The 26,193-nt window shown below is 54.9% G+C and overlaps 1 protein-coding gene across 4 annotated transcripts in view; it reads right to left on the reverse strand.

Annotated features, from left to right (window-relative positions):
* Positions 1-26,193, reverse strand: part of SH3PXD2A (SH3 and PX domains 2A) — a 247,045-nt gene that overhangs the window by 49,617 nt on the left and 171,235 nt on the right. For 2 of the 4 annotated variants that reach the window (XM_068961400.1, XM_068961399.1), the window contains exons 7-8: positions 11,747-11,791; positions 5,092-5,223 (exon numbers count right to left, since the gene is read on the reverse strand). In XM_068961400.1, the coding sequence (XP_068817501.1) occupies positions 5,092-5,223; positions 11,747-11,791 (177 nt within the window). The remainder of the gene's footprint in view (positions 1-5,091; positions 5,224-11,746; positions 11,792-26,193) is intronic. The other 2 variants (XM_068961402.1, XM_068961401.1) reach the window with 1 other exon arrangement.

Genomic DNA, 26,193 nt, shown 5'->3' on the forward strand with positions numbered 1-26,193 from the left:
CTGTGAAATAAATCGATAAGTGAAGAGTATATACAGTGTATGTCTCACTTACAAAAAGCCTATGTAGAACCAGTTATAACAGTGTTCATGAAGAAATATCTACGGAACAGAACAGGTACATCTTCAGTGTTAAGATTCCAACTCACAAAATATATGGCTGAAGAATGCATCATTTTTGACAAAAAATAACCATTAGGACATACAAATCTGAGAGGAAACTTATTAGTTTGGCTTATTGATAAAGATATTTGTCAAATAATGAATGGTTACATTTCATGGGAGAAAAAAAAAAAAAAGACCCCATGTAGTATGTATCACTGTTCTCTTACACTCAGGAGGAAATGAATTCCTGCTTATAGCACACCATTAGGGTAGCATTAGATTTAAACCTAACATTCAGATTCCTGGTTTTTTGCTCTCTCTAATACACACAGCCATTAAATAAGTAAAATAGATGCAGCTAACATGTTTTCAGATAATTTACCTCCCTATATCTCTTTTCTTTAAAACATGTACTCCAAGCCACTGATAAAGAGGTTGGAAAGGCAGCCATGTTTATACCCTATGACATTTCTCCTGGACACAGCTGATTGGCCCAGAGTTGGGCACTTGATCCAAAGTCTGCCCTGCCCTTGGCTGGCCAGGAACCAATCAGATTCAAGCTTCAAAGTTTGAACCTGTAGAACCAGAGACCATCCTCAGTTGATGTCTATTATCTTGACTGAAAAATCTGGTCCTGACAAGGGAACATCAGGTGGATGGGCCACTGTAATGAGTGAACAGGAAGAGAAGGAAGCCGGGTCTGCAGTTAGGAGATCACAGCTGGGCTTTCAATCCACCTGGTACCCAAGAGAGGGAGAAGGGTAGCTGCTTTGTCTCCTGCCGGCCTTCTGGTTCCCAGTCCTTGTGAGGCTGGGGTGTCCTTCCCATCCTTGGTGAGATTTTCCCGAATCCTTTCAGTAAACTCTTGAGTAAGTCTGAGTGGGTGTCTGTCCTCTGCTCACTACTCAGTTGGGACAAAGCATTTGGAGGGGACTGAAGATTCTCAAACTCCCCAAGGCTTAGTTTTCTCACCTATACAATGTCTCACCTGTATGGACCAGGAGCTCAAAATTTCTTGCCAATACAATACTTTTACCTTAGTCCTATAGCTTCCTTGCCTCCAAGGAAGTATTGTATAATATCTCCCAAGGTTATCACACTAGTGCCAGGAAAGAAGCAAAGACTCAGGGTAGGAAAGCTGGATCAGGAAAAAAATATGAGCATCTGCTGACTCATATCCCCACATCCCCTGGCTGGCTCCTAGTCCTGAGAGAAGGAAACCATCCTGGAAAGTTGGAGGCAGCTTTGCTTAACACAGAAACCAGAGCAACTGCCATCAAGATTCTGCCAGAAGTCAGACCAGATTTTGCCTGCTGGAAGGTAAAGCCAATGTGGTCTTTGAGGCGTAAGACTGTCCTACAAAGGCAGCATCTCAGGCACTGCTGTTTATGTCAAGGGTGGAGGGCTTTTCAAGGATAAGACAAAAATGGCTGGCAAATCTAATGAAACTGCTGAGTCTTTCTGCTATATTTGTCCCTGTAGATCAGTGGAGAAAGAGAGTCCTTTTCTGGCTGGGCCCCAGGCCCACTGTTAATCAAAAAATTTTCCCTGAAGCCACTCAAGTCCCACCACTGTGGGCGTCTTTGACATCTATCCACTTGCATTCCCCAGAATATGCTTGTCCTTGGTGTTGGGAATTCACCACCCTTCTCAGATCCTCTTAGCTGTGACTTATCCCCAAGCTCCAACTGGCAATTAACAACAAGAATTCCCACTACCAATGAGCACCACGCTGGAAGGAGGCACACAGAGCCATCCCCCTGCAACAATGCTCCAGGGAGCCTTGTCATCATCTCAGCCAGGCCATGTCTGTCCTTGACCTGCAGCATCGCCAACTCAGTGATGATCCCTCCTGGGATCAGCCCATTCTCACCCTCCCCCCATTTCCTCTGGAGAAGGGAGAGATCTCAGCTGCTGGGACTTTAGGAAAATGACTTAACCTCTTAACCTGTTACTTCAGACACAAAGGGCTTAAAGTGCCTTCTACCACACATGGTTGTTCCATGAATCCAGTAAGATGATGCATGTCAAGTGCATGGCCTGACCTGTGTTTACTACTTACTGACTCTGAAATGCCTTCCAGACACATCTCTCTTTAGATGAATGAGATTACAGAGTATGGGCACAACCATACATCCAAAATCCCCTGGAGGCTGTGGTCCCTTCCAGAGGGTTCTGACGAGTGAGCAGAGACAGAGATGGCTGGGTTCCTCTGCAGACACCCTATTCAAGGAGCTTTCAGCCAAGTAAGAAGGGGATACAGGAAGAGTCCTGGCTCCCAGAGGGCAAGGCCAGCCCCCAGGGGGCAGGGTGGTGCTAACTGGAGCTGCTGCCCCAACAATTTGAGTGGAAATGCCTCACGATGCCCACCAGTCCTAAGGTCAAAGGCGGCACAATTGACTCTTTGTCCAGGAGTTCAAAAGCCTCACTCACCACTCCTTCCAAAGCCAGTTTGCAGGATGCACAACACATCGCCCCTCCCCCACCGTCAGCCATCCAACTCCTTGAACTGGGAAACCACTCTCCCGAGGATCTGCAGTTGGCCCTCCACCTTTCTCCGCTTCACCCACTGAGTCTCTCTGGTTAAGCTGGTTTTACCCGGCAGGAGGGCTCCTTGTTTCGGAAGGCAACAGACAGTGTGGCTTTGTGTGGTGGACGCAGCACTCCGAGGTCCTTGCATTCACCAAGGGGAGAGACATGAAGTCTAGGGAAGTGGGAAGGCCAAGTTCAGGGAGGCTCTGTCTACCTGACACCCAGGGCCCTGTGGCATCTCCCAGCTGTGAAGCAGGCTTGGGGAGGTCATCTGCTCCAGGCCCTGTTTCTGAGCACCCACAAGGCTGTCTCCATTTCACAGAAGGGGCAGCAGAGGCCCAGAGGGAGGAAGGAACCTAAAGTCACCCTGCAGGTGGGTGGTGGGCAGAATCGCGCTTCTAGGGAGGGCAGCTCCCTCAGAGGGTCAGAGTGCCGACTGGGCTGCTCTGGGGAGTCAGGCTGCCTGAGCCTCTCAGACAGCCATCGGGGACTAGGGGAGTCCCTTGTAGGTTTGCTGCAGAAGCCCCACTTTGTCAAGGAGCTCCCTCCTCCACTCCCAGGCAGGGTACTGGATGTGGGGTGACAGGGCAAAGGGAACCAAGGAGTCTGATAACAGGCTGACTGCCTTTAGTGGGTGGCGAGGGGGTCTCCTCTGCAGCCATCCTGGCCAGCGGCTGGTACCTAGGGACATGGGGGCTCACTGCTCCCCATACAGACATAGAGCTGCACTGGTGCCACGAGGCAAGAGGGTCCCTAAGCCAGAAATCTACTTCTGAGCAGCCCTGACTTTATATGGAAACGCCGACACACCTTCCTTTGGGCCACACCCCCAAACAAACATCTCTCTACCTCCTCAGTGGGTGTCTCCAGTCCCACCAGCAGAGAGCCCTTTCTCTGGGTCTTGAGGTGCTCAGGGTTCCAGAGCCAGGCCCCTCAGACATGCAGCTTCTGTGGGGTGGGGAGGTGGGGCTGGTACTGTGACAAAGGCCAAAAGCCACGCCATGCAGGAAGGGGACCAGTGTGGGCACCTGGGGTGAAGGGCCCAGGCCTTACCCTGGGGACAGCTGGGTGGGGACAACGGCTGCCAACCACGGCGGTGATGACTCCAGACACAATGGCAGGGCCTGACCTCTTGGAGGGGAACAAGCTCTGAAGATTCCACACGGGGAGGGCCATGAGTCAGGTCTATGTTGGCGTCATAGCCCTGTTCTTAGCACAGTCCCCAAGCCTCCTGCATCAGGAGCCTAACCTCCCCTGCCGCAGGAGGCCTGCTGGGATTTCCTCAGTATCCTTACTGCTACTTCACTACTTGCTGCTCTTAGGCACATGAACCAGGGGCCCAAGAACATTCCTGTTCTGTTTTTGACTTCAGGTGTCTCACTTCCCTCAGTTTTTCTGTGCCTCAGTTTTTCTCTCTCTAGAGTGGGCACAGACGTACTTTGGCCCGTTTTCCTGTCGGAGCTTAAAACACTGGGAAGAATAGAGTGGAACAGGGAAAGAAGAGCAGGCCCCTCCTCTCTGGGAGTGTCCTCCAAACACAACTCAGAGAGGCTCCAACACAAGCACGGCGCGGGGGCCTTTCCCCACAGCAAACCGAAACCAAAACAGAACACCCCAGGAACCAACTCAAGTGCCAGCAGGTCACCAGCAAACTGATGATGGGTGTCCTGGGCCAGAGTTTACCCCGGGCCCTGCAGGGCGTCACACAGGCCTGCACCTCAGACTGATGGACTCAGGGCCTCCTCACTCCCCCTGAGAGACTCCTGCTGGTGAGGCACTGAGGCCCACTCGGTGAAAACCCGGGAATCGGCAGCCCCCTGGACAGCCAATCTGCCTGGCCCAGACAGGACAAAGCCTCAGTTCCCAATGACAGGGCGGCTGCTGTGGGACCCTCCCTGGCCCCAGGACCTGACTTCATCCCCCTGTCTGGGCCCACTTCCCAGCTCAGCAGGGGGCAGTCAGCTCAGACACCAGCCAACCTTCACAGGCCTGGCCTTTCCTCAGACAACCTGCCCGAGGACCCTGGACCCCACAGTGACGTCATGGCCTGCCTGTCCCACCAGCCAGCCAGGCTCTTCCACCCCTGCCTCGTCCCCAGCCTGGAATATGGCCCCAGGGGAGAAGATGCTGTAGGATGCCCCCGAGCTGGGCACTGTCTGCCCCTGGGCCTTGGAGGGCACAGGGTCCCTGCACACGGGCTGGACGGTGGTGCCCGTGCTGCCACCCTGGCCTTGCATTAACACAAGCCAGTTAATTACCCCGAGCGCTGGAGACATTCTTCCACCACCAGGCAAACTGCTGGCCTGCAGCCCAAACCAACAGGGGAAACTTCAGCCTCCTCAGCCCTCTCCCCGCCAGATGGAAATAACGTATAGCTGCAGAGGTGGGGGAGGAGGAGGGGAACAAAAACCAGCCGGGTTCCCCGTCTCCGGGCTGGCCAGCCAGCCGGGCACTCACCGCTCTCGTTCTTCTCGATGACATCTACCACCTCCCCGGCCTGGAGGCTCAGCTCCGAGTTCTCCTGCTTCTTATAGTTGGACACCACCACGTACTGTTCCAGGATCATGGGTTCGGCGTTGGTGTCGGCACCTGGCGAGGGCAGAAAGCACGCGGTGAGCCAGCGGCCGGCCATGGCCCCGCGGCCGGGGCGCCCCCTGTCCATCGGCCTCGGGGGAGGCTGCTCGGTCGCCAGCGCCGCTTGGAGAGGCTGCCCGCAGCCAGGGCTCGCAGCTCGCCGGGCCCCAAGGACAGGCCATATAGCAGGACCCCACACCGGCCCGCTGCGCCGCGGGGACCGGGGGACATGGGGAGCCAGGGGGCAGCGGAGGGGGCGGGGAGCAGGGAGAGACAGGCAGAGATGAGACAGAGGCGGAGGGGACGCAGAGGGGAAAAGCCCGTGGCTGCAAGGAACTAATCACGGTCCAGCACAAGGCGGAGGGAGTCGGAGGAGAGGCCCGGGGTGGACGTGGTCTCTCCAGACCCCTCGGCCACAGGGGTGCGAGGGGACGGCCGCGGGCAGGCGGGCTGGCGGCCCATGGGGGCTGATTCTGGAGTAGAGGAAAGAGAAAAGGCCAGGCGAGGAGGAGGGCTCGGGGCCTCTCCCCAACCCCTGTAAACCCAGAGAAAGAGAGTCAGCAGTCCTCCCCTCGGGAGGGAGAGGGAGAGAGCGGGAGAGGACGGCTCCACGGCCGGGCCCAGGCGAGAAGTCAAGAGGGTTTGAGGCCGCCAATCACTGGGGTTTACTCGCAGCCCTTAAATAGAAACACATGAGACCCATCGAATGAGGAGCCGGGGGTGGAGGCAGGGGAGGGGGAGGAGGGCCGAGACTGTTTACTTGAAACCCAAGAAGAAAAGTCCCAGCGCCAGCGCCGCCGCTGGAGAGCCCAGCCCGCCCCCCGCCAACTTTTCCTCAAGTTCAGCTCCACTCTTGCCCCTCGGGCTCACCAAGGCGCGGCCACCGAGCCCACGGGCCTGGCGCCCAGGGACTGGCTTCAGGCTGTCGCCTCCAGCCCCGCTTCCCGTCCGGGCATCGTCTGGCCTGGCTGCCGCCCTCCAGCCACATGGAGACCGACGCAGCATCCCTCTGCTTTTAAGCTCTGCTGGGGCTTGTGGTCAGGCTCCCGGAAGCCTCCCGCCACCCTCTCCTGGCAGTTTCAGGAGCTTGAGGGGTCAGAAGGTGGGGCTCAGGGGGAGGAGGGCAGCAGGCCGGAGGTGCCTTGGAGCGAGCAGCAGCTCACTGGACTGGTAGGCACTGGACCAGTGCAACAGGCATTAAGCAAACACCAGGCTGGAAGGTGGACAGACCCCGTGCATCCCAGCTTACTGGCTGTATGGCATTGAATGTCCAGCTAAAACCTCTCTGCACCTCACTGTCGTCATCACTAGGGTGGAGTGGGGAGGAACTAAGCACCTAAGACGATACGTGACCGGCTAGGAGCTGAAAGGATCCAAGAACCAGAGACCCACTGGTCACCTCCTACAGGAAGCTTTCCCAGACCCCTCCCCTCTGATCTCCCTCGAAAAGGAAACTCCTAGTATATGTCCTACTGCCCCACACATCTACCAATCTCCTGAAAAGCTGGGGGCTTCACACCACCAGCCTGGCTATAGACATGGCTGAGAGGGTCCTCGGGCTCCACACGGCCCCCTTGGTGCTTCAGCCTGCAGTTACATTCCCCACATGCCTGAGTCTAACTTGGCAAATGTTCTATGCCAGGCACGCACCCTGTTGCATTTTTATCCTCACAACAATCTTATTACCTTCCCATTTCACAAAGGACACCTCAGAGACCCAGAGCAGAGGCTTGAGCCAGCCCACACAGCCTTCATGGAGAGAACCAAATTCACTCCGTGTTTTAAGTTCAAGCCTGTCTTTTTCTGTTACAGAACTGCTCCTGATTTGTTTCCAGACATCCCATTCTCCTCAAAACGAACCTCAACTTGATCCCATAAGATCTGGGGAGCTTCTTAAAAACACGGATGCCCGAGCCCCGTCCCCAGAGAAGCTGATTTAATTGGTCTCAGCTAGTTTTTTTAAGACCCCTGCCGTACAACCTGTGGTTCTCACACAGAGCCAGGGGGAGGAACACTGCTTAGATCTCTGGGTCTTTCCCTCCGAGAGGCTCCATCCAACCGAGGGCAGCGGGCGATGTTGGGGAAAGAAATCCACCCCCCCTGCCAGTTTTCTCCCCTGAGGTGAGGACCCTGCTGCCCCCGCTCAGCCCTTTGGAGAAGCAGGAGGGACCCTGTCCCAGCTGAGGCCTGCCACATGGCTATGCACACGCACTACCCCAGGCCCCTCCAAAGCCAGGATTGGGTTTCAGGCCGAAATGCAACCAACAGCTGGGCAGCAGGGCCGGCCTGGCTCTGCACTCAGATGGGGCCAGCCTCTGTGCCTGCCCCTGCCAGCCAGCCGGACAGAGGCAGCGCTGGGCACGGGGCTGGCAGAGACCACTTTCCACTGTGTCCCTGGAGAGGAGGGGGGTTGCTGGCAGGGCACCCCACACAAAAAGGGCCAGTCCCCAGCCTGTGGGACACAGAGGCTCCCTTGCCAGTTTGTGGGAGAGGAAAACTCAAGGTACAAAGAGAAGATGGGAGTTCTCCAGCTGGTTAGAGAGCTCCAAAGCCCCAAGAGCCCAGATGATGCCGACCATCAAGAGGAAGCCTTCCTTAGTGCCCACTCGGGATGCCCACCTAGCAGAGATCACATTGCTGTCTCAGTGGAGCCTCAGAAGGACCCAAGAGTAGGCGCGTGTTAGCGTCCCGTTTCACACACAGGCAGACTAGGGCTCATGAGGCAATTTTCTCAAGGTCACACAGCTGGGCTCAAACCCCTGGGCCCACCTGACACCGCTGCTCATGTCCTGACTTCTGCCCTGCATGTGCCACTGCTCCTGAGGAGGGCCTCTGCCTCATCCAACCCCAGCACGCTCGGCAAATAGTGCTTACTGAATTTGAGTAAACTCACGGGAGAGAGTGAAGGACAGGGAAGCTTGGTGTGCTGCAGTTCATGGGGTCACAAAGAGTCAGACATGACTTAGAGAACAACAACAATGGAGACTGGAGTGTGGGATTCTTCTCCACTGTGGTGCCTACTGACCAGACCCACAGTACCCACTGTGGGTAGGGACTCTGTAACTGTTGGGGGAAATGAGTGAATGAATGAGCAGATGGATGAACAAGGTGATTTAACGGCTTGCTTTGAGCCAATACAGATACACCAAGCAGGGCCTCACCTCCAAAATTTGGAGAAACTACAAATTCTGGAAGGCAGAAAAGGGGAGATGGGGAAACAGAGGCTGGGAGAAGTGAGGAGTCAGGGGTTTGAGGCCAAAAGCTGTTTGAGAGGGTAAGCAGGGTGCCGGGGAATGGAGAGACTCACTTTAATCCAAGCGAAGGAAATCGGAGGCTAGCTTTCAAAGAGGGGAAAAATCCACACGCTGCTCCCACCTCCACCCCACCCCTTGGAAAACTGGCCTGAGCTTTCTGAAGACTTGACACTCTGGGACACAGGTAGAAAAGTTAAGAAAATGTTCTCCAGGCATTTCAGAGCACTGAAGACAGGCAGTGGCCCGCAGGTTAGGGGACAAACAGATGAACACACAGACAGACACTCTGTCTTCCTGGCTGCCCCCCCACCCCCACCCCCCCAGCACACGCAAGCCCCCTGCTCACTCTCTCTGGCATCTGCCTCTTAGGGTGTTGCCTCTTAGGGCTGCCCGGGCGGGTGTGAGCTGGGAGCAGGTATCCGGATGAGAAACCACTCGGCAGGCGGGCCTCTGGGTGATGTCATCCTACAGAGGCCGCTCTGGATCGCCTCCCAGCCCAGGCCTGGAAAATCGGGGGCTGAGGGAGTCAGCCCGAGGGAGGGGGAGATGCTCTGGAGGGAGCCTCCTGTCTTCAGATAGGAAGAGTTTGGCGGAGGCATGGAGAAGGGGAGTACTCCTTTCAGAGAAAAGAGCCCCTCCCGGATTGGAAGGGGACTTTTCGCCAGCGTCTCCTCCTCCATCTCATTTTCGTGCCTTTCTCAGAGCCCCTGGCTGGATCTGCTGAGGCTCTGGCAGTTCCCCAGAGCCTTGCCCCATGCCTGCCTCACACCTGCATTCCTTCCGCTGCCACCTGGAGGGACCGCTGGCTCCTGCCTGATCTGGCTGCTGACTTTCAGACTTTTACACGAGGCTTTTGCCAAATCAGGCTCCCACACCTTCAGTGGGTCCCTGCTGATGAAAGAAGAAACGCTACATTGAAGCTCAGTCTTTCTTGACAGCCTGAGTTCCCCAAGTTCCCTGACACACAACTCCTCTGACCCAGGCAACAGTCAACACACCACACTCTTCCAGGCAGGTTCTTACATCCAAGCCTCTGCTCCAGCTATGCCCCTTGCCTGGAATGCCTTCCCCTTTACCAACCCCAATTCTGCCTGACCCTCCAGCAGCCCCCCAATCACTCAGCCATGGTGCTTGCACTGGATTTTCTTGTGGGGCACTGCTCCCCAACTAGGCCATGTGGTGTAGACAAGAGTGGCCCTGATGTGGGTAGACAGACACCCCAGGACTGGGGCCGTGGGACACGGCACTGGACACAGTAATTGCCTGAGAGTCATGATGCAGAGGCATCCAGCTGGAGTCCGAGGGTCTGGTCCTGATTTGTCCCTATTGTTAACAACTCTGTGACCTTGCAGAGGACACTTAACCTCTCTGAGCTTTAGCTTCCTTATCCATAAACAGGAACAACAACAGTACCTACTCCGTGGGGTTGTTCTGAGCATGGTATGAAGTGACAGGGTTAATACCCTATGTAAACTGTAGACGGTGTTTATAAAGCAAACAGGAAACGGGAGATTTGGGGAGGAAAGGAAGGGCTTAGGTTCCTCTGAAGACTCAAAACCAGCAGGTAGGTTAGGGCAAGGGCCACAGGCGCCAGGTGAAGTTGCCATGGCTCTGCTCCTTCTCATGCCTTTCTCAGACCTTACCTCCTGGCAGGCAGCGGGCATTTGCCAGCTGGGCCCACGCATGGGTGGGTGCCCGCCTAAGCAGCTCAAGGCCCCTTATCTACAAAGGTCCCCAGCATCAGCCCCTTACCTCTGAATTTCCTGTTTCACTGAGCTTGCCAACATTCCAGATGGGGAAACCAAGGCCAGCCCAGAGAGACCTGGCGACTTGCCCAAGACTCCGGCCCTGGACCCCCAGTCTGGCTGGTTTCTCCTGGCCCATGTGGCCTCCCCTCAGCCTCTCTCTTCAAACAGCTGGGCTCATCCCGAGAAGCCAAGCCCTACAGTGGCCCCACGCCCCGCTCCCCACGCTGTCCATGACCCCCCAAACCCTGGGCGTCCCACCAAGGTCCCTTCGGTCCCTCACAACGGATTCCTCCCAGGCCGGCCTCCGCCTGCTGGCCTCTCCATAGGCCCTCGGGCAGCCAGGCCATACGTTTGGTGAATAAAATGTATTGTTGTGGGCCAAGTGGGCTCTGGCTCACTGGCTCAGGAGAGGGGAAAGAGGGCCGGGAGCCCAGTGATTAGCTCAGGCCGAGGCCCTTGTCACAGGCAACACCAGAAGGATGGCCGTGAGGGGCCTGGGACAGGCAAGGGGTCCCCCGCCCCCACCAGTATGTTCACTTCCCCTTCCCAGCCTACAGCTGTGTGAGGATGGGGCTGGCCCAACCCCTTCCCCTCGACCTCTGACCTTTCTGTTTTGGGCCCCAAACCCAAGCCTCACCTCTGCTCTCAGGTTTGGGCTGGGAAGGGGGGCCAGGTGGCACTCACAGAAATGGAGAGTCTTCTAGAAGACCTTTCTGGAAATCCCCATCCCCACCTGACACCACCCCCATCTCACAGCTGAGAACATTTGCTCTCTAGGGTTTTCTGCCATCGTCCAGTAAGACCAAGGCAAAAAGCAAGCCTCTGACCCTGGGCCCGGCCCCACCTGGACACAGGGCACAAGCCCAAGTCCCTGAGGGCCATCAGTGGCCAGGCAGCCCCAGGTTTGGAAGGTCCCTAAGACCAGAGGCAGGTCCAAACTCTGGATCCCTGGGGCACAGGGGCTGTGACTTCATCACAGTTACAGGACTCCCCACACCCCTCACCGGCCACTGTCTCAGCTGGGGTGTGGGGACTCCAGCTCTCTGCCTGGGGTTAACAGCCTGGAGGGAGGCTCATCACCTTCAGCTGGCCCACCTCACACGGGTGGATGGGGATGGCAGTCTCAGTACCGCCTGGATACTTTCTGTGTGCCAGCTCCGAGGAGATGCTGCTGAATCTGCTTAGGGCGGCTGGAGAGGTTACGTAACCCGAGACCAGGACGCGGCAGAGCTGAGATGTAAACCCACACATTCCGGGTCCAGGGAGCATCTGCTTCCACACTGTGCTGTGTGGTCATCACCCCTCAAAGGGCTCCAAGGCTGGATCTGGGACCTAAAAAAGGGTCGACGGGAAGGCAGAGGAGAAGGCCAGCGGGAAGGACAAGAGCGGGCTGAGGAGACTCCAGCATGCTGACAAAGAGCTGCTACGTATCACAAGGAAGCAGGCAGAGTGCAGCCGGCGGGCACCGGCTCCCACGCCCACACGCGGGGACACACAAGTGCACATGCATGCGCTCACATGCACACCAGGCGGTACCTGTCACGTCCTTCTTGGGAGACTCAGCCCAGCTGGAGAGCCACACTTCCGAGTCCCCCCCGAGAGCAAGCAGCAGCAGGAGAGAGAATCAGAGGAGGAGAGAGAACCGTTAGGCAGGCAGGAGGTCCACCGGCGAGTGGTTGCAGGCGCCGCATTGGGCCAGCGGCGGAAGGCGGGGGAGGGGAGGGGAGTGATTTCCTGGCCCTGGGACGGCTGCTGGGCGTGGGCCGGAGTGATTACAGAGGCGCTGGGACGCTGCTGGCCAGGACGGGGATAATGAGGTGTCTGCAAAACGCAGGAATCCTCTGGAGCACAGAGAATCCTCCACAATCCCGGCCTGGAATAGGGCCCTCGGGTTATCACTGCCCCGGAGAAGGCAGCCTGGACCTTCCTCTCTAGCCACGTGGGTGGCTGGCCCCACAGGGCCTGGTGGCTCCAAGGATCCTCACCAGGCCAGCAGGCTCAGCAGGCTCAGCAGGCTGGGCCTGGAGCTTTAGCCATCAGGGCTGGAGAGCCCAAGGCCAGCCTCCAGCCTCTGGGCACCACACTGCTGGGCCTCCATGTCTTGTCCAGCCCTTGCCCAAGCCCTGGTGGCTTAGATGGTAAAGAATCTGCCTGCAATGCAGGAGACCCGGGTTCGATCCCTGGGCCAGGAAGATCCCTTGGAGTAGGAAATGGCAACCCACTCCAGTATGCTTGCCTGGAGAATTCCGTGGACAGAGGAGCCTGGCGGGCTACAGTCCACGGGGCCAAAAAGAGTCGGACACGATTGAGCGACTGACACTTTCTTTCACTTTAGAAGACAGGCCCTGGCAGAATGGAAAGAAGCTTCATTTTAAAAAGTCCCAACTGCCCCACCCCCAACTCTAACACAGAAGAATGGGGCCCTTTAGAAACTGGAAAAAATGAGGGCTCTCGACAGGCTCAGACAGTCATGTGGGATCTGGGCCTCAGTTTCCTCATCTGTCAGATGAGGTTAAAAGTCATCCTCCTGCCAAGAGGAACAAAATCAAAGCATCTAAAATAACCGAAGATCATGAGATGTGAAATAGTAACACTATGAGAAAAAAAGCTCCTAGCTTAATCAATGGTGTGAACATTTCTAGACTATCACAGGGTCAGCGCATCACGATGACAGTTTACCTACAGGGTAAAGTGGCTTGTTTACACTCGAGAGTCCTTGAGCTGGGTATGCCTCATTTTACACGGGTTGAATCTGAGCTCAGACAAGGGAAGGAACTGGCCGAAGTTCCAATGAGGCCACAGTAGTAGAGCAGAAATGGAACCAGGTCTGGGACACCCCAGCTGGTACTTCCTCTACTGAGCTGCTCACTGGTTCCAAGCAAGAATAGCATTGGACGCAGTGGCTGCAGTGGGAAGGAAATGTGGAGAAGCAAGTCTGAGAGGCAAAGCCTTGGACTGCTTGCCCAGCACCAGCGAGGAGAGCAACCTGACAGACAGGTGTAATAGTCATCGCAGCAGTGACACGTATACAGCACTGACTGTACACCAGGCACTGTGCCGAGCACTTTACATACAGTGACTCATCTATTTTTCACACTAAACCTACAATAATAAGGAATTCCCTCCATTGTGCAAATGAAGAAAATGAACCAGAGAGGTTAAGTAACTTGGCCCAAGGTCACACAGCCAGTACAGTGTCCATCTCTTGTGGGGAAACCGGTTCAGGCTTCAGTTCATAGCTATTCACCATTAAGAGCACCTGACTTTCCCTTGCTCAGTAAGCCACCTTCCAGTTGCGGGTGGGCTCCCCATGTAGACCTGGGAGCCTGGCCCTTCCAGAGTTCACTGTAAAACCAAAAAAGTGGGACTCTACTGGAGAGGTCTCTAGAGTCTGTCTGAATTTAAATTTAGGCTTTGTGCCTTTGATAGAGTCACTTAACCTCTCTGAACCTCTTCCCTGGGCATATCCTATGAGCTTGGTTTGGTCAGCTTTCGGGGAGCAGGAAAGTCAGACTCCTGGAGCTATGAGGATGAGAACCAGATGGCAATAAGATATTAGATGCACCAAGATGCTGGCACCCAGAGTTGCCTACCAAAGAGCCTGGGTCAGCTGGAACTGGGGGGAGCGGGACGCTGGGGGAACTACACCCACAGACAAGCATCCTGCAGCCAGAGTCTCTTACTGGGCCTAGCAGCCAGAAGCTTCCTGGGATAGCAGGAACTCGGCTGGCCCAGCTTTCACACCCTGGTAGGGCCATGACAAGACAGATACACTCCAAGGCAAGAGGCGTTCAACTGCTGTAGCTGAGTGGGTCTGAGTTTAGAACGTGGGGCTTCACTGTCTGGAGCCAGATCTTGCTGGGCTATGACTTCTCGCCACTCTGCCCCAGATAAGGCCCAGTGGGCTGCCACCCAGTAAGGCCACCCTCACCCCCTTGGGGCAAGCTAGTGCCAGGCCCCTCCCAGTGCCAATCAGCCCTGGGGGAGCCAGCTAACAGGTCGCCCACACCTCTCTGCATCTCTGCTGGCTTCACTACTCTGTGCACTTTCCTTCGGGTTCTTCAGGAGGAAATGTTTGGGAAGTGCTAATGTTTGTCAGTGAGCCAACGAAATCATTTGGCCTGAGCCTGGTGAACCCAGGAAGACGTGTTCTGCTAAAACAAGTGGTCGACAGACTTTCTGCAAAGGGCCAGAGAGTCAGTATTTGACGCTTTGTGGGCCATGTGGTCTGTTGAGATGACTCACCTCTGATGTTACAACCTGTAGAGGAATGAGTGAGCCGTGTGCCAATAAAGCTTTATTTACAAAACCACATGGTGGGCTGGGCTTGGCCTGTGGGCAGTGATTTGCCAACCCCTAGGCTAGGAGACGTGAATCTGAGTGAACTCTGGGAGTTGGTTATGGACAGGGAGGCCTGGCGTGCTGTGATTCATGGGGTCGCAAAGAATCGGACATGACTGAGCGACTGAACTGAACTGAACTGAGGCTAGGAGATAGGAGAAGGCAATGGCACCCCACTCCAGTACTCTTGCCTGGAAAATCGCATGGACAGAGGAGCCTGGTAGGCTGCAATCCATGGGATTGTGAAGAGTCGGACACGACTGAGCAACTTCATTTTTTACTTTCATGCACTGGAGAAGGAAATGGCAACCCACTTCAGTGTTCTTGCCTGGAGAATCCCAGGGACGGCAGAGCCTGGTGGGCTGCTGTTTATGGGGTCGCACAGAGTTGGACACAACTGAAGCGACTTAGCAGCAGCAGCAGCAGCAGGCTAGGAGATGAGGTTGTCAGAGAAGGAGAGCTGTTCCAAACCCCCAGGAGACAGAAGTGGGTGCTGCTGTGGACTAAATACTCACAAGGCCTTCGCCGCTTGGTTGATCTTTTTTCAATCATCATCTTGAAGGGACCGATGCCCTTCCAGGCCTCTGGGGCATGGGCATCTGGGCAGGCTAGGACCGGTGGACAGGAAGAGGTCCCTTGGCCTCTGAAAACAGAGCCCCCACGCCTAAACGTGGAACAACCTGAGCTTGTGCCCACCCCCTCCCCCGTCAATAAGCAGGCCTTTCCTCTTTCCAAAGGAAAATGGGAAGCGGACCAGAAACGAGCGTGTCTTTAAAAAAGAAAAAAAGTCTTTTAAAAACGTGATTTATTTCCCAGTCCCCGAGATCCACAGAATTAACCCAGTTCCGTGGCTCCCACCCCAAATCCCAGCCCCCTTTGCAGTGCCTTCTCTCCAGCCCACCAGAGCAAGCCCTCTCCCAGGGTGGGAAGGATGCTCCCCTCTCCCACCTCATTACAATGAACGAGGAGGAGAGGCCCCTGGCTCACAAACCCGGCCCCCCCAGCCAGGAGGCAGACATGGCTGCAGGCTCAAGGCTGGGAAAATGGCGAGATGAACGGACAGGGTGAAGGAGCAAGAGGCAGGCGCAGCCAGATGAGCAGCTGTGAGTGACACAAACCAACTGCTTCCTGTCCTCCCTGCTGTCTCTACCCCCAAGCTCTGGTGACAGAACCAAGGGGCCTAAGAACAGGGTCACGGGGCCTGGTGGAAAGCACGGGGCATGCAACTGGGAATCTGCACAGCTGGTTTTGCTGGCTGTGTGACCTTGGGCAAGTGGCCTGACTTCTCTGGGCCAATCTGTAAAATCAGGCATTTGGGGCCCACTGATCTCCAAGATACTGGTTTCATGTTCTAAGCTCTTCCAGTAGAAACCTGCTAGGCTCCATAACACAAGTGCACCACAGCTGAAACAAATCTTTCCAGAGAATCAGACTGCCTTTCCTGGGAAAACCACTTGAACACATGCTCAGTATATGAAACTCCGGTGAAGCAGGCCAACAGTTCAGGTGGCACATAGGACAAAGAGGAACTGGAGCAAGAATTTTTAAAAAATCTTGGTTCTTGTGCTTTCTCTGCCACTTTAGCTCACTGATTCTGGGCATTTAGCAAATCTCCAAGCCCCCTTTCCTTCTGTGAAATGGTGATAAAAACATCTACTTCGTCTTTTTCTTTCCAGGGTTGCTTTAAGAGCAAAGTGGCCTAGTGCCCGTGAAAGGTTCCGGAGCAGGAGGAATTAGGCCTCTGGATACAGAAGGGGAGTGGGCGACAGAGACAAAGCGGGTGATGAAAGCAGCGTGTGCCTGGGAGACAGGAAACGTGGAGACAGGGTCCCTCCTGAGGTCACCCCACAGGAGGCGGGGTCCCTGCCACAGCCACCCCTCCTGGCTTACTGGCAGCAAGAATCCAGGCCCAGAGGAAACCAGGTCAGCAAGTCCTGACACTTAGGTGCTGAACCTGACTCGGGTCAAGTCCAGGTGGTTATGAGAAGTCAAAGAACAATACCTCAGGGGCCCCCAACTTTAAGGATGTTCCCCTCAAACACATATACGCAAACGGACTACATTATAAACACCTGGGTAGACTTCAGTTAGGAGAAGGACTCCTATTGGTTTGTAATAAGGTTTCTTTTAATGTTGAGTAACTCCAGAGCAGCGAGATTTGGGTTCAGTTTAACCAAATCCAGTCTCCAACCATACTTCCAGGAATCCTCCCCTGGTGTAGAGCAAGTTCCACCCATCCAAACTAATAAATCCAGAGTGGGCTGTGAGCCCAGGTGGGAGAGACACAGAACAGCCAGCAGCACAAACTCCTTGGAGAATGAAAGCAACCAGGGGCTGAGGGGGACCAGGGCAGGGTCACCCGCCTTATCGGCTTACACGGCCCCCGCCCTGGGCTGCCGGGATGGGAGGAGGAGCTGGACCCCTGCCGGGAGTGAGCACTCCACTGTCTTCTCTGCGTCCTTCCCTTCTGCAGTATCTCAGCGTACTTGAACACCCAAGACCTCTCTCTTCGGGAATTCTATTGTTCGTACCTCACTGCAACCCCGAATGGATTTCTAAATATCTGTGGTATTCGAGTCTTTTCTCTGCTTTTGTACAAGGGAACTATACACAGGGCTAGATTTCTAAAGTTCCCTACGGATGCCACATGCTTCTTTTCCCTTTTTGACTAGGCCACCAGGGAACTTAGCCACTGCTTTCAGGCCATCAACTAATTGTCCTTAGTCGCTCAGTCAGGTCTGACTCTTTGTGACACTGTAGCCCGCCAGGCTCCTCTGTCCATGGGATTTCCCAGGCAAGAATACTGGAGCAGGTTGCCATTTCCTCCTCCAGGGGATCTTCCTGACCCAGGGATTGAACCCGGGTCCCCTGTATCTCCTGTATTGCAGGCAGACTCTTTACTCTCTGAACCATACTAGCCCTGTAATTTAATAGTAGAAGGAGAAGGAACTACTTTTCGCTAGGAGACCATATATCCCTGTCGCAGGCAGTGCCCTGTCGTAGGCAGGAAGTAACTCAAATCTTTTCCAGAGCCCCCCAGGGCTAACGGGCCTTCACAAAGAAGTACCAGCTTGACCTACATGATATATGGGGCCTGAAATAGGTCATCATGCTCAGAGCAGCGGAAACAGGCACGACAGTGTAAGTGGCATGAATGGCATCCGGAAAAAGCATGGCATGAATTGAGATGGCCAAGACAGAGAGCAAGTAATAGCTCAAACATGACTTCCAGTCCCAAGTCACAAAGGTACAAGTTGGGGACGGTTTAGTGTAAGGTGTGTGAGCTGCTGCCCACAGGGGATACCTTTCTGCAGCTTGCTCCAGGGTGAGCAGCAGCCTCCAGCTCGTCATCAGTGCTTAACAGTATGAAAAGATCATACCCTTGGACTGGAGGGGTAAGGGATCAGTGCTGCTACAGTCACAGCCCAGCCCCTTGGCCCTGCCTCTGATGCCCGCAACCTCTGAGGCTGGGCTGGCTTCAGGGCAGTGTGACGTGTGACCCGCCCTGTGCTTGCTTTAACACTCTTCTGTCCCCAGTTTGAGATGTTTAATAATTTATGAACAAGAGGCCCCATAAATTATGTTGCTGGTCCTGCCCAAGGTCTGAGGGTTCTGAGCCAAAGAATTCTGAACTAAACAAACAAGGCTGGAAGGAGCATGTAGGGACTTAGGACCAGAGAGAAGGGTGCCTAAAATCACACAGCAAGTGAGCGGCAGGGCTGAGGCTAGAACAAACATACTACTTCCCACTTCTGTAACATGCAAGACCGTTTGATGGGCACTATCTAGTTTAATCCTGATGACAATCTGTACTTCACAAACATAGAAAGTGAGGCTCAAGAAAGTTAAGGTTTTCCCCAAGGCCCCACAGCAAAGAAGTGATGGGTCCGACTGGAGCCCAGGCAAGCTGGCGGGAATGGGGAACAAAGGGGTATAAAAACGGGGGACCTCATTCTCTGGTTCCACCACCGTGGCCATTGGCCAAGGGAGGCTTGTTTATTTCTGTTGGGCTTCCCTTGGTAAACACAGCCATATTCCTCTCATTTTGCTCTCAGTAGGAAGGGGCCTGTCTCTTTCCCTGGAACCCGCCTTTCCCAGAATCCAGAGTCCATGTGGGGGCAGCCCAGCCTGGGGCAGGAATGCACTACTAAACCGCTGGCCACTGAGCCAGGCGGTCAGAGAACAGTCAGTCTCCCAGCTCAGGTGGGGAATGGGGTGGGGGGGGGTGTGCTGGAGCCATTCCAGAGCCCCGTGGGGACTAAGTCCAAGGACACCCACACAGAGGCCAAGGTTGGGGCCAGCAGAGAGAGCCTAGCCCAAGTGGGTGTGGGCAGAGAGGCCAAGGCAGCTGCCCAGGGGGGCTGCCAGGCAGCCCTGCCTCCTCCTTCCACCCCGCTCTGAAGACCCCCAGCTTCCCGGTTCAAGACAGGTGTTGTGGTCATCAGCTGCGCTGTGGGCGGACAGAGGGGCCCTGTGTGGGGAGGTCTCCTACAGCTGCTGCCTGACCCCACGGCCGCCCGTTGGGGTGATGGCCTCCCCCTCAGCTCTCTGGCCCTCACCTCTCCCCACGCCAAGGAACTGGTGTGCACGGAAGACACAAACTCACACTGTTCAGAGTTCCCAGATCCCAGCCACACCCCCCCTCCCTGGGGTGGCCTGCCTTGGTGGTCCTCCCCCTCTGACTAGGATATCCCCTCTCCAGTTCTCCCACCCACCAGCTCCCCGGGCCAAAGCCGGTGAGAATGAGGCAGTAGCAACAGCAGAAACAGAGGCCCAGAGATGAAGTGAGCGGCTGCTGGGTCTCCAGGCCCCTGCCCAGCAGTCCAGCCCCTCCCCTGGCTCCGTCTCCACAAGAGCCTGGAGAGATGGCATAGACAGCAATGGGCCCAGCACTGACAACCCCATCCCAGGGCCACACAAAAAATGCAAAGCCTTCTCTTCTCCAGACTGGACTTCTGCCATCAGATTATCAATGAACCCACTGCCAACTATCCAATGAGCATTTACCACAGCTGGAGGCTCCCGGCTACGACCCACTGACTCTCCAGCCTCAGGGATGGCGCACAGATATTTACAATCAAATATACTCTCCCAGGCGTTCCTGACTGCTTCAGGGGTCATGGAGGTTTGGGGGAGCCTGTTTGGCTCCCTCAGCCACCCGCCTGGCACCACTGAGGCTGCCCGGACCTGACCATTGAACAGGCTAGAGCCAGACACCGCAGGCAGGGCTGGGTGCAGGGGGATCATGCAGCAAGGCTGAGACCTGGAGGCCTTGCATCTGCTGGACCCCACCTCTGGAGCAGGGCTCACAGAGACATCTGGCTGGACACTGTCAGGGGAGGCTGGGGTGGGATGAGTGAGCAGGGACTAGGGGCTGAGTTCACTTGTGGGGTTGAGGATGACCCCCTTTTCCAGGTTTGCAGGCCGCCCTCATCTTGCCCTGGGCAGGGTCTCTGTGTTGTTCACTGTGTCAACTGGCTCTAGAATGTATGGGTAGCGCTGTAGTCCTATCAAGCGTCTGAAGAGCAGGTGCTTCTTCAACATTTGTCTCTAGTCTCTCCAACCAGATCTGAAGTTCCGTCGGGGTCTTAACCCTCTCAGCCTCCTCACAGCACGCTGAACACAGAAGGTGGTACCCAGAAAGTCCCTGGTGGCTGATGGAAGGACATCTACTCAGTGCACCCAGTCCCCGAGGTTTCGTGGGGAAAGTGAGTTCTGGCTGACCCCACTGCTCCAGGGCCTTTTTGATCCCCAGGGCCCTGCACTCCCTCTAGCCTAGGTTTTGGCTGGGGTGGCCCGAGACACATACAGGCATCCTCAGGCTGGGAAAGACCCTGAGCCTAGTTGGTGCCGCACAAGGTAACTCACGGGCAGGCCCCCAAGCCCGGCAGAACATCCCTGGAAGCTGCAGGCTTCCAGCATCTGCTGTAAAGCCCTTCAAAGAGATTTAAAAAAATTATCCATGAGCAATATGGTCTATGGCAAGATGGATATTGCAGGAAATGGGAGTCTGAGCAAAAACAACTGGCTTATCTATGATGTCTGGTGGGAGCAGGGCTCAGCAGAGCTCGGCACAGCCTCCCAGGGTGTGTGCCTGCAGCCTTAGGCCTCTCCTCACCCCCATCCCACTCCTGCTCTGCGTGGGTCTGGACCAATCCCCCGAGCTTTCAGATGCCACGTAAACAGAGAAGGCTATGCGTGTGCACACGAATGCATGCATGCTTTCTCTTTCTCATACACACACACACACACACACACACACACACACACACACATAGTTTGGGAAATCCCCACATCTGGCTCTCACGTGACTGAGCTGTGCCCAGGAGGCCACAGCTGGGAGGGTCAGGAGTGTGCAAGCTCTCTGGGGGAGCATGAAGTTAACTCTTTGGCACCACAGCTCTGGGACTCTGAGGGAAAGCCAGGGAGGAGACCAGTGCTCAGAGAGCCCTGGCGTGGCTCACTGCGCAAGTGTGGGAAGGTGGGGCCACTTCTCAGGGTCCCCCTGGTCTTCACCTGTGACTTGAAAGGGCTGCTCTTTCTTTGTCCCTGTCAATCCGTGTCAACCATCAGCTGCCAGGGAGACCCAGTAGATGAAGAGTTCCTCCCCAGCAGAGACCCATCTGTCAGTCAGGGATTTAATGAGCCCTTCCTAGCGCTGGGCACCTGGCTGGGTGTGTTGTGGCCCTGGAATCGTATGGAAACGGGGCACGTGGCCCCCAGGAGACCACTGGAAGCCACAGTCCTGCTAACAATAAGGAACAGGTCAGAGGGGCCTTTGGTCTTTGGGGCAAGTTCTCTCCAACTCAGGCACGTGTATTATTTTATAAATCAGAACTTTTTAAGCTTCACAACTTTAGTGAATGAGTGACCATCTGCAGTGGTTATCTCTGAAACAGCACCACCCAGAAGGTATCGGGGGACACGGAGGACGTGCCCCAGTCCAGTGGCAAGGACGTGGAGCGCTCTCACAGCCAATGCTGAGCCTGCCCAGATGCCTCTGCAGGCCGCTCTCCCTCTCCTCCAGGCTGACTCATTGAAAACCTCAGGGAACCAGGGTGGAAGGCCTCACTCGGCACCCCACCCCCAAGCAGATCTATGCCTGCCGGGGGAGGCTCCCTCCATCACCCTGCCCCCCATCGTAGCACTTGGACATCACACCGTAACTGCTGCTTAATTTCCCACCTCCCTGACCCAACCGGGACCCAGACCTCAGGATGCCCACCTCAATATCCCTGGGCTTGGACCACAGGGCCTGGCACAGAGGGGATCCTGAGATGTTCACTGGACAAAATCTACATGACAGCCCCAGCCAGTGCCAGGGAGTCAGCTCGAGGTCTGGCAGGAACACCCAATCCTAGGGAGCCTGATACCAGCATCCATCGGGAAACTCACTTCTTATCAATCTAGCTAGCCCTCGAGGGTTCCCCCACCTCCACCTCTGGCAGAGCTGCCATGAGTGTCGGCGGAGCCCTGGGCTTAGAGCAGAGAGGGCAACCAAAGTCACTGAAGAAGTTGACGAAGGGGCCCTCTTACTCAGAACCCTGTGACCAAATGCCAGTGAGGAACTCACAGAGGGCTCCCAGAGCCACTGGGCTCCAGGCAGGGACGGTGTGTGGCCAGACCATGCGGACCAGGAGGCAGACAAGGAGAAACTGCCTGACCTGGGCAGATCTGGGACAAAGGATGTTAAAACCTGCCCTGTTTGCAAGGTCTCCCCAGGGGAGCTGATGCCAACAGAGATAGTCTTAATTTGGCTTCACTAGCTGTCATCACAGTGTTGCAAGGACCTCACCCTCCTGCCTGGAATAGTTATGCACCCAACCCTGACACACTGATCCAACACTCAGGGAGCCTAAGGTGGCCCAGGGCCAAGGGGGAGACCCTGGATAACAGGAAAGGCAGACACCTGCGGGGGGCTTTTCCTACACCACTGTATCCACTAGCCAAATGCAGCATCAGGAGGAAGCATCTTGAAGAGGATGAGCACGGGGAAGTGAAGGGAATTTTTGACATGGCTTGGTTTTCCTGGTACAAGAATGCAGTTCTAATGTTAACAAAATCCATCTTCTTACCAGCTGCTTGGGTCACATGTGTCGATGACAAGATCCAGGGGGCAAAGCAGAAAGAGTTGGGGAAAAACACTTTTTTTTTCCTCGCAAAAGTCTAAGTTTCGCTGAAACGCTGGAAAATTTTTCTTTGCCGCCACATTTCAGGACTGACCAATTATAAAAATGTCACGAGCCAACTGAGTTACACACGCCACATTTCTGTTTCTAAACAAAGCAAAGTTCAGAGCAGAAAAAGGTGCTAACACAATAAGTAATGCACATTTCCCCCGAATCTTTGTTTTTCCACTGGCTTTGTTGTTACTGGAAATGTTGCCTCTTTTGTCACATGTTTATAAACCAAAAAGCCCAAGCGGGGATTTGCTGGACCACAATGTGGGCGTCTCTTCCCCTGAAGAAGAAGACCTTGTGGAAACAAAGCTGTCCTCTTAACCGCCCCCCCCTCACCCCAGGGACATGACCAAACGCACCCTCCAGGAGCAGCCCCACTGAGTCACAGTCCATCCTGGGGGTCCAATCCTTCTGCCCCCTCACTCTCTGCCTGCCCTGAATATGGCCATCAACCCATATGGATGACCCATCCCAAACTGAACCCAGCCTGGATCTCGGGGTATACCTGGGGAGCCCATCAAAGCTGGCTGGTGTTTCTGGGTGCCATCCCCAGAGCTGCTTATTCAATGGTAGACCTGGGTCTGAGAATCTGTGCTTCAACAAGCAGGCTAGGACTCTCTGCAACACCCCTGGGCCTTAGCACATGCTGTCCCCTTCCAGACCATCTTCCCATCACTCCAGCAAGAGAAGTCAGCTGACAGGACTGAGGGGCAGAAAGAAGCCGAGCAAGCAGGATGGAGGGGATCAAGGCGACCCACCCGCTAGTTGCCTCACTTCCCAGGTGTGAGATATGTCCTCCCAGGATTCAGGGAGCCCTCCCCTCCCCCACCCCTGCTCCGTGTGTCCAGGCCGGTAGGGCAGTGGGACCACACTGCCTGTGGCCAGACACACACTTTCTCCATCACATCACTGCCACATAGGCTGGTGGTGGAACTGCCAAACCAATCAGCCTCCTTCATTCCCAATTAGTTGGCTTTGAACTTCAGGGGTGACATCAGGCTGGGGATCCAGAGCCACACAAATAAAAATTATTTAAAAACACCAGCCCGGGCAAGATGCATCAGAAGGCAATGCCTTCACAAGACACATTTGCTCTTGGAACAGGCCGTCGGAGGGTGCCAGGAATGTCTTGGCCGTGTTCTCCAAGCAGCCTGGGCCTTTCTCCCTGAGGATGGATGGCTTGGGCAGAAAATAAAGCTTTGGAAAAGGCTTGCTGATATACTCTCCCAGGTTACCTTTCCAGATGCATCTCCTGCCCTCCTCCTCTTCCTAGCCTTTCATGTCTGCCAGGCTAGACAACCTCTTCTTCCCTCAAACTTCTCAAACACATCCCAGACTCAGAGTCCTTGCTCAGACCCAGCTCTTCTAACAGGAGTATCTGGTCCACTCTCTGCTCATACCCACCCCTTCCATCCTTCAGCAAACATCTCCAGCCCCTCTCCTCTTGGCTGGTGCCGCCCCCCCCCCCCAGCCCCTTCTGTTTGACTCCCATGCATCATAACCCCTCCTGGCCCTCATTCATCAATGAATCCCCGAGCACATCCTGCTTTCACAGTTGAGCTCTGACCTCCATGAGGCCAGGAACCGGTAATCACTTAAAAGGAATGAAAGCCTCCAGGGGAGGACTGGAAGCTGCTGTCATCTGCTTTGTCTCTGCCCTTCTTCCCCTGCGGCTGGTAAGCAGGGTGGGCCAGGGTCTGAGAGAGGCTGGCCCTACTCTGTGTCCTGGGGTGGGGTGGGGGTGCATTCGTCCCAGGGGAAGATGAGGCACCAGAGGCTTTTACAGACTTGCTTTCTCTGCTTCACCCTGGCCCTCCTCACACCCCTGCCTCATTCCAGGATTTGGTGGGAGTGCCATGAGCAGGAAGCCAGGTTCTGCCTGCCCCTCCCCTTGGGAAGGCAGCGGCCCCTCTCTTAGTCACTTCCTCTGTCAAAGGAGGGCAGACTGTTTTTTTATAGTAGTCAGAACCTACAGGCAGGTTTTGCTTTAAGCCAAATACACCTTATTAAAGACCAAATTCATACAAAGAGAAATGAAGGGATACTAGTCACAGCCTGCAAAGGGACCCTTTACCTCATGAAGAATCTCTTGTGCCCAACGGGTCCCCTCTACAGATACCGCAGTGGGGTTGGGGGCTCTCTTGGGGCAGGCCCTCTCCCAGTCTGTGGAACTCCTGCCAGTGGTCTCTGGAGCCCAGTCCTGCTCTCTGTGGATCCCTGGGGTCTCAGGAAGGAACAGACGTCAGTGGAAAAAGGTTTGAATCAGAAGAACCAGATTTGAATCCTGTCTGCTTGGCTAGGTGACCTTGGTGACCTGGACCTACCTCCCCTGGCCTATAAAACGGGGATAAGACCACCTGCCCAGGTTATTGGGGGGCTGGCTGGCAACTATGAGATGCTGCACACACAGCCTTCCCACTTTGAAAGGAGTCTCTCCTGCAGGACGTAATGCCAAAGTCAGTAGTCCCTCCTGCTTAAGAGCTGCTCCTATTCAGAAATGGCTTAACCCTTGGTGTCTCTTGCACCAGACACTTCCCATGTATTAACTCCTATTCAAGCCTCAGACAACCTGTTGAAGCACTATCATTATACTTATTTCATAGATGAGCAAATTGAGGCACAGGGAAGTTAAGGACTTGCCCAAGACCACATGGCTGGCAGAGCTGGGACACAGAACTAGGTGTTCCGGCTACAGAGCCTGTCTTAACTCTACAGAATATTCTGAGACTAAGTTCTGTCTCCTATGAGGCCAGAGCCTCAGCTCACAGAATGAAAATTATGCTTCAAGCCAGGTCCTTTTTAACTCTCAAATCCCCTTCCTTTCTGAACCTATCAATAATTAAAAGAATAATCATGACACCTGCTATCATTGGGAGCATGCTATGTGCCACCCCCTGCTAATTCAATCCTTACCATTCATAGAGGCAAGCACTATTTTTACCCTCGTTTTCCATATGAAGGCATGAGGTCAGAGGTCAAGCAGCTTGCCAGTCACAGAGCAAACACATGGCAGAGCAGGAGCTCAGACCCTGCCTGACACCAAAACAGAAACTCTGAACTCCAGGTGACACGCTTCTCTGTCGTCAGACTACAATAATACTGATCTCATGAACTTCATCCAATGATGCAACCTGTATGGTACTAAAATGGAAGCTGGGTGAGCTCGCCAAGTTTCCAAGGAAAAGCATAAAGTAAACAGGATTTCACGAGGAGCATCAACTGACCTAAAAGAACAAACTTGCAACACACTTGAGCAACCTCATTTGAATTTAAATGAGCAGCAGCTCATCACCGGACTCCTGGGTGGGATGCGACCTCAGACACAATCCCAGGGCCAGGATGATCCCAGAGGATCCGTGGACGCCTGCGCCCCCTGGTGGAACTTCCTAGCCACCGGAACTGGAGCCATGCAATTTACCAGAAGTTGCCCCAGCCCATCTTTTCAGGTCTGAAGAGAACGCC

This window comes from Capricornis sumatraensis, chromosome 23, assembly GCF_032405125.1.
Source record: "Capricornis sumatraensis isolate serow.1 chromosome 23, serow.2, whole genome shotgun sequence".
Taxonomy (NCBI): Eukaryota; Metazoa; Chordata; class Mammalia; order Artiodactyla; family Bovidae; genus Capricornis; species Capricornis sumatraensis.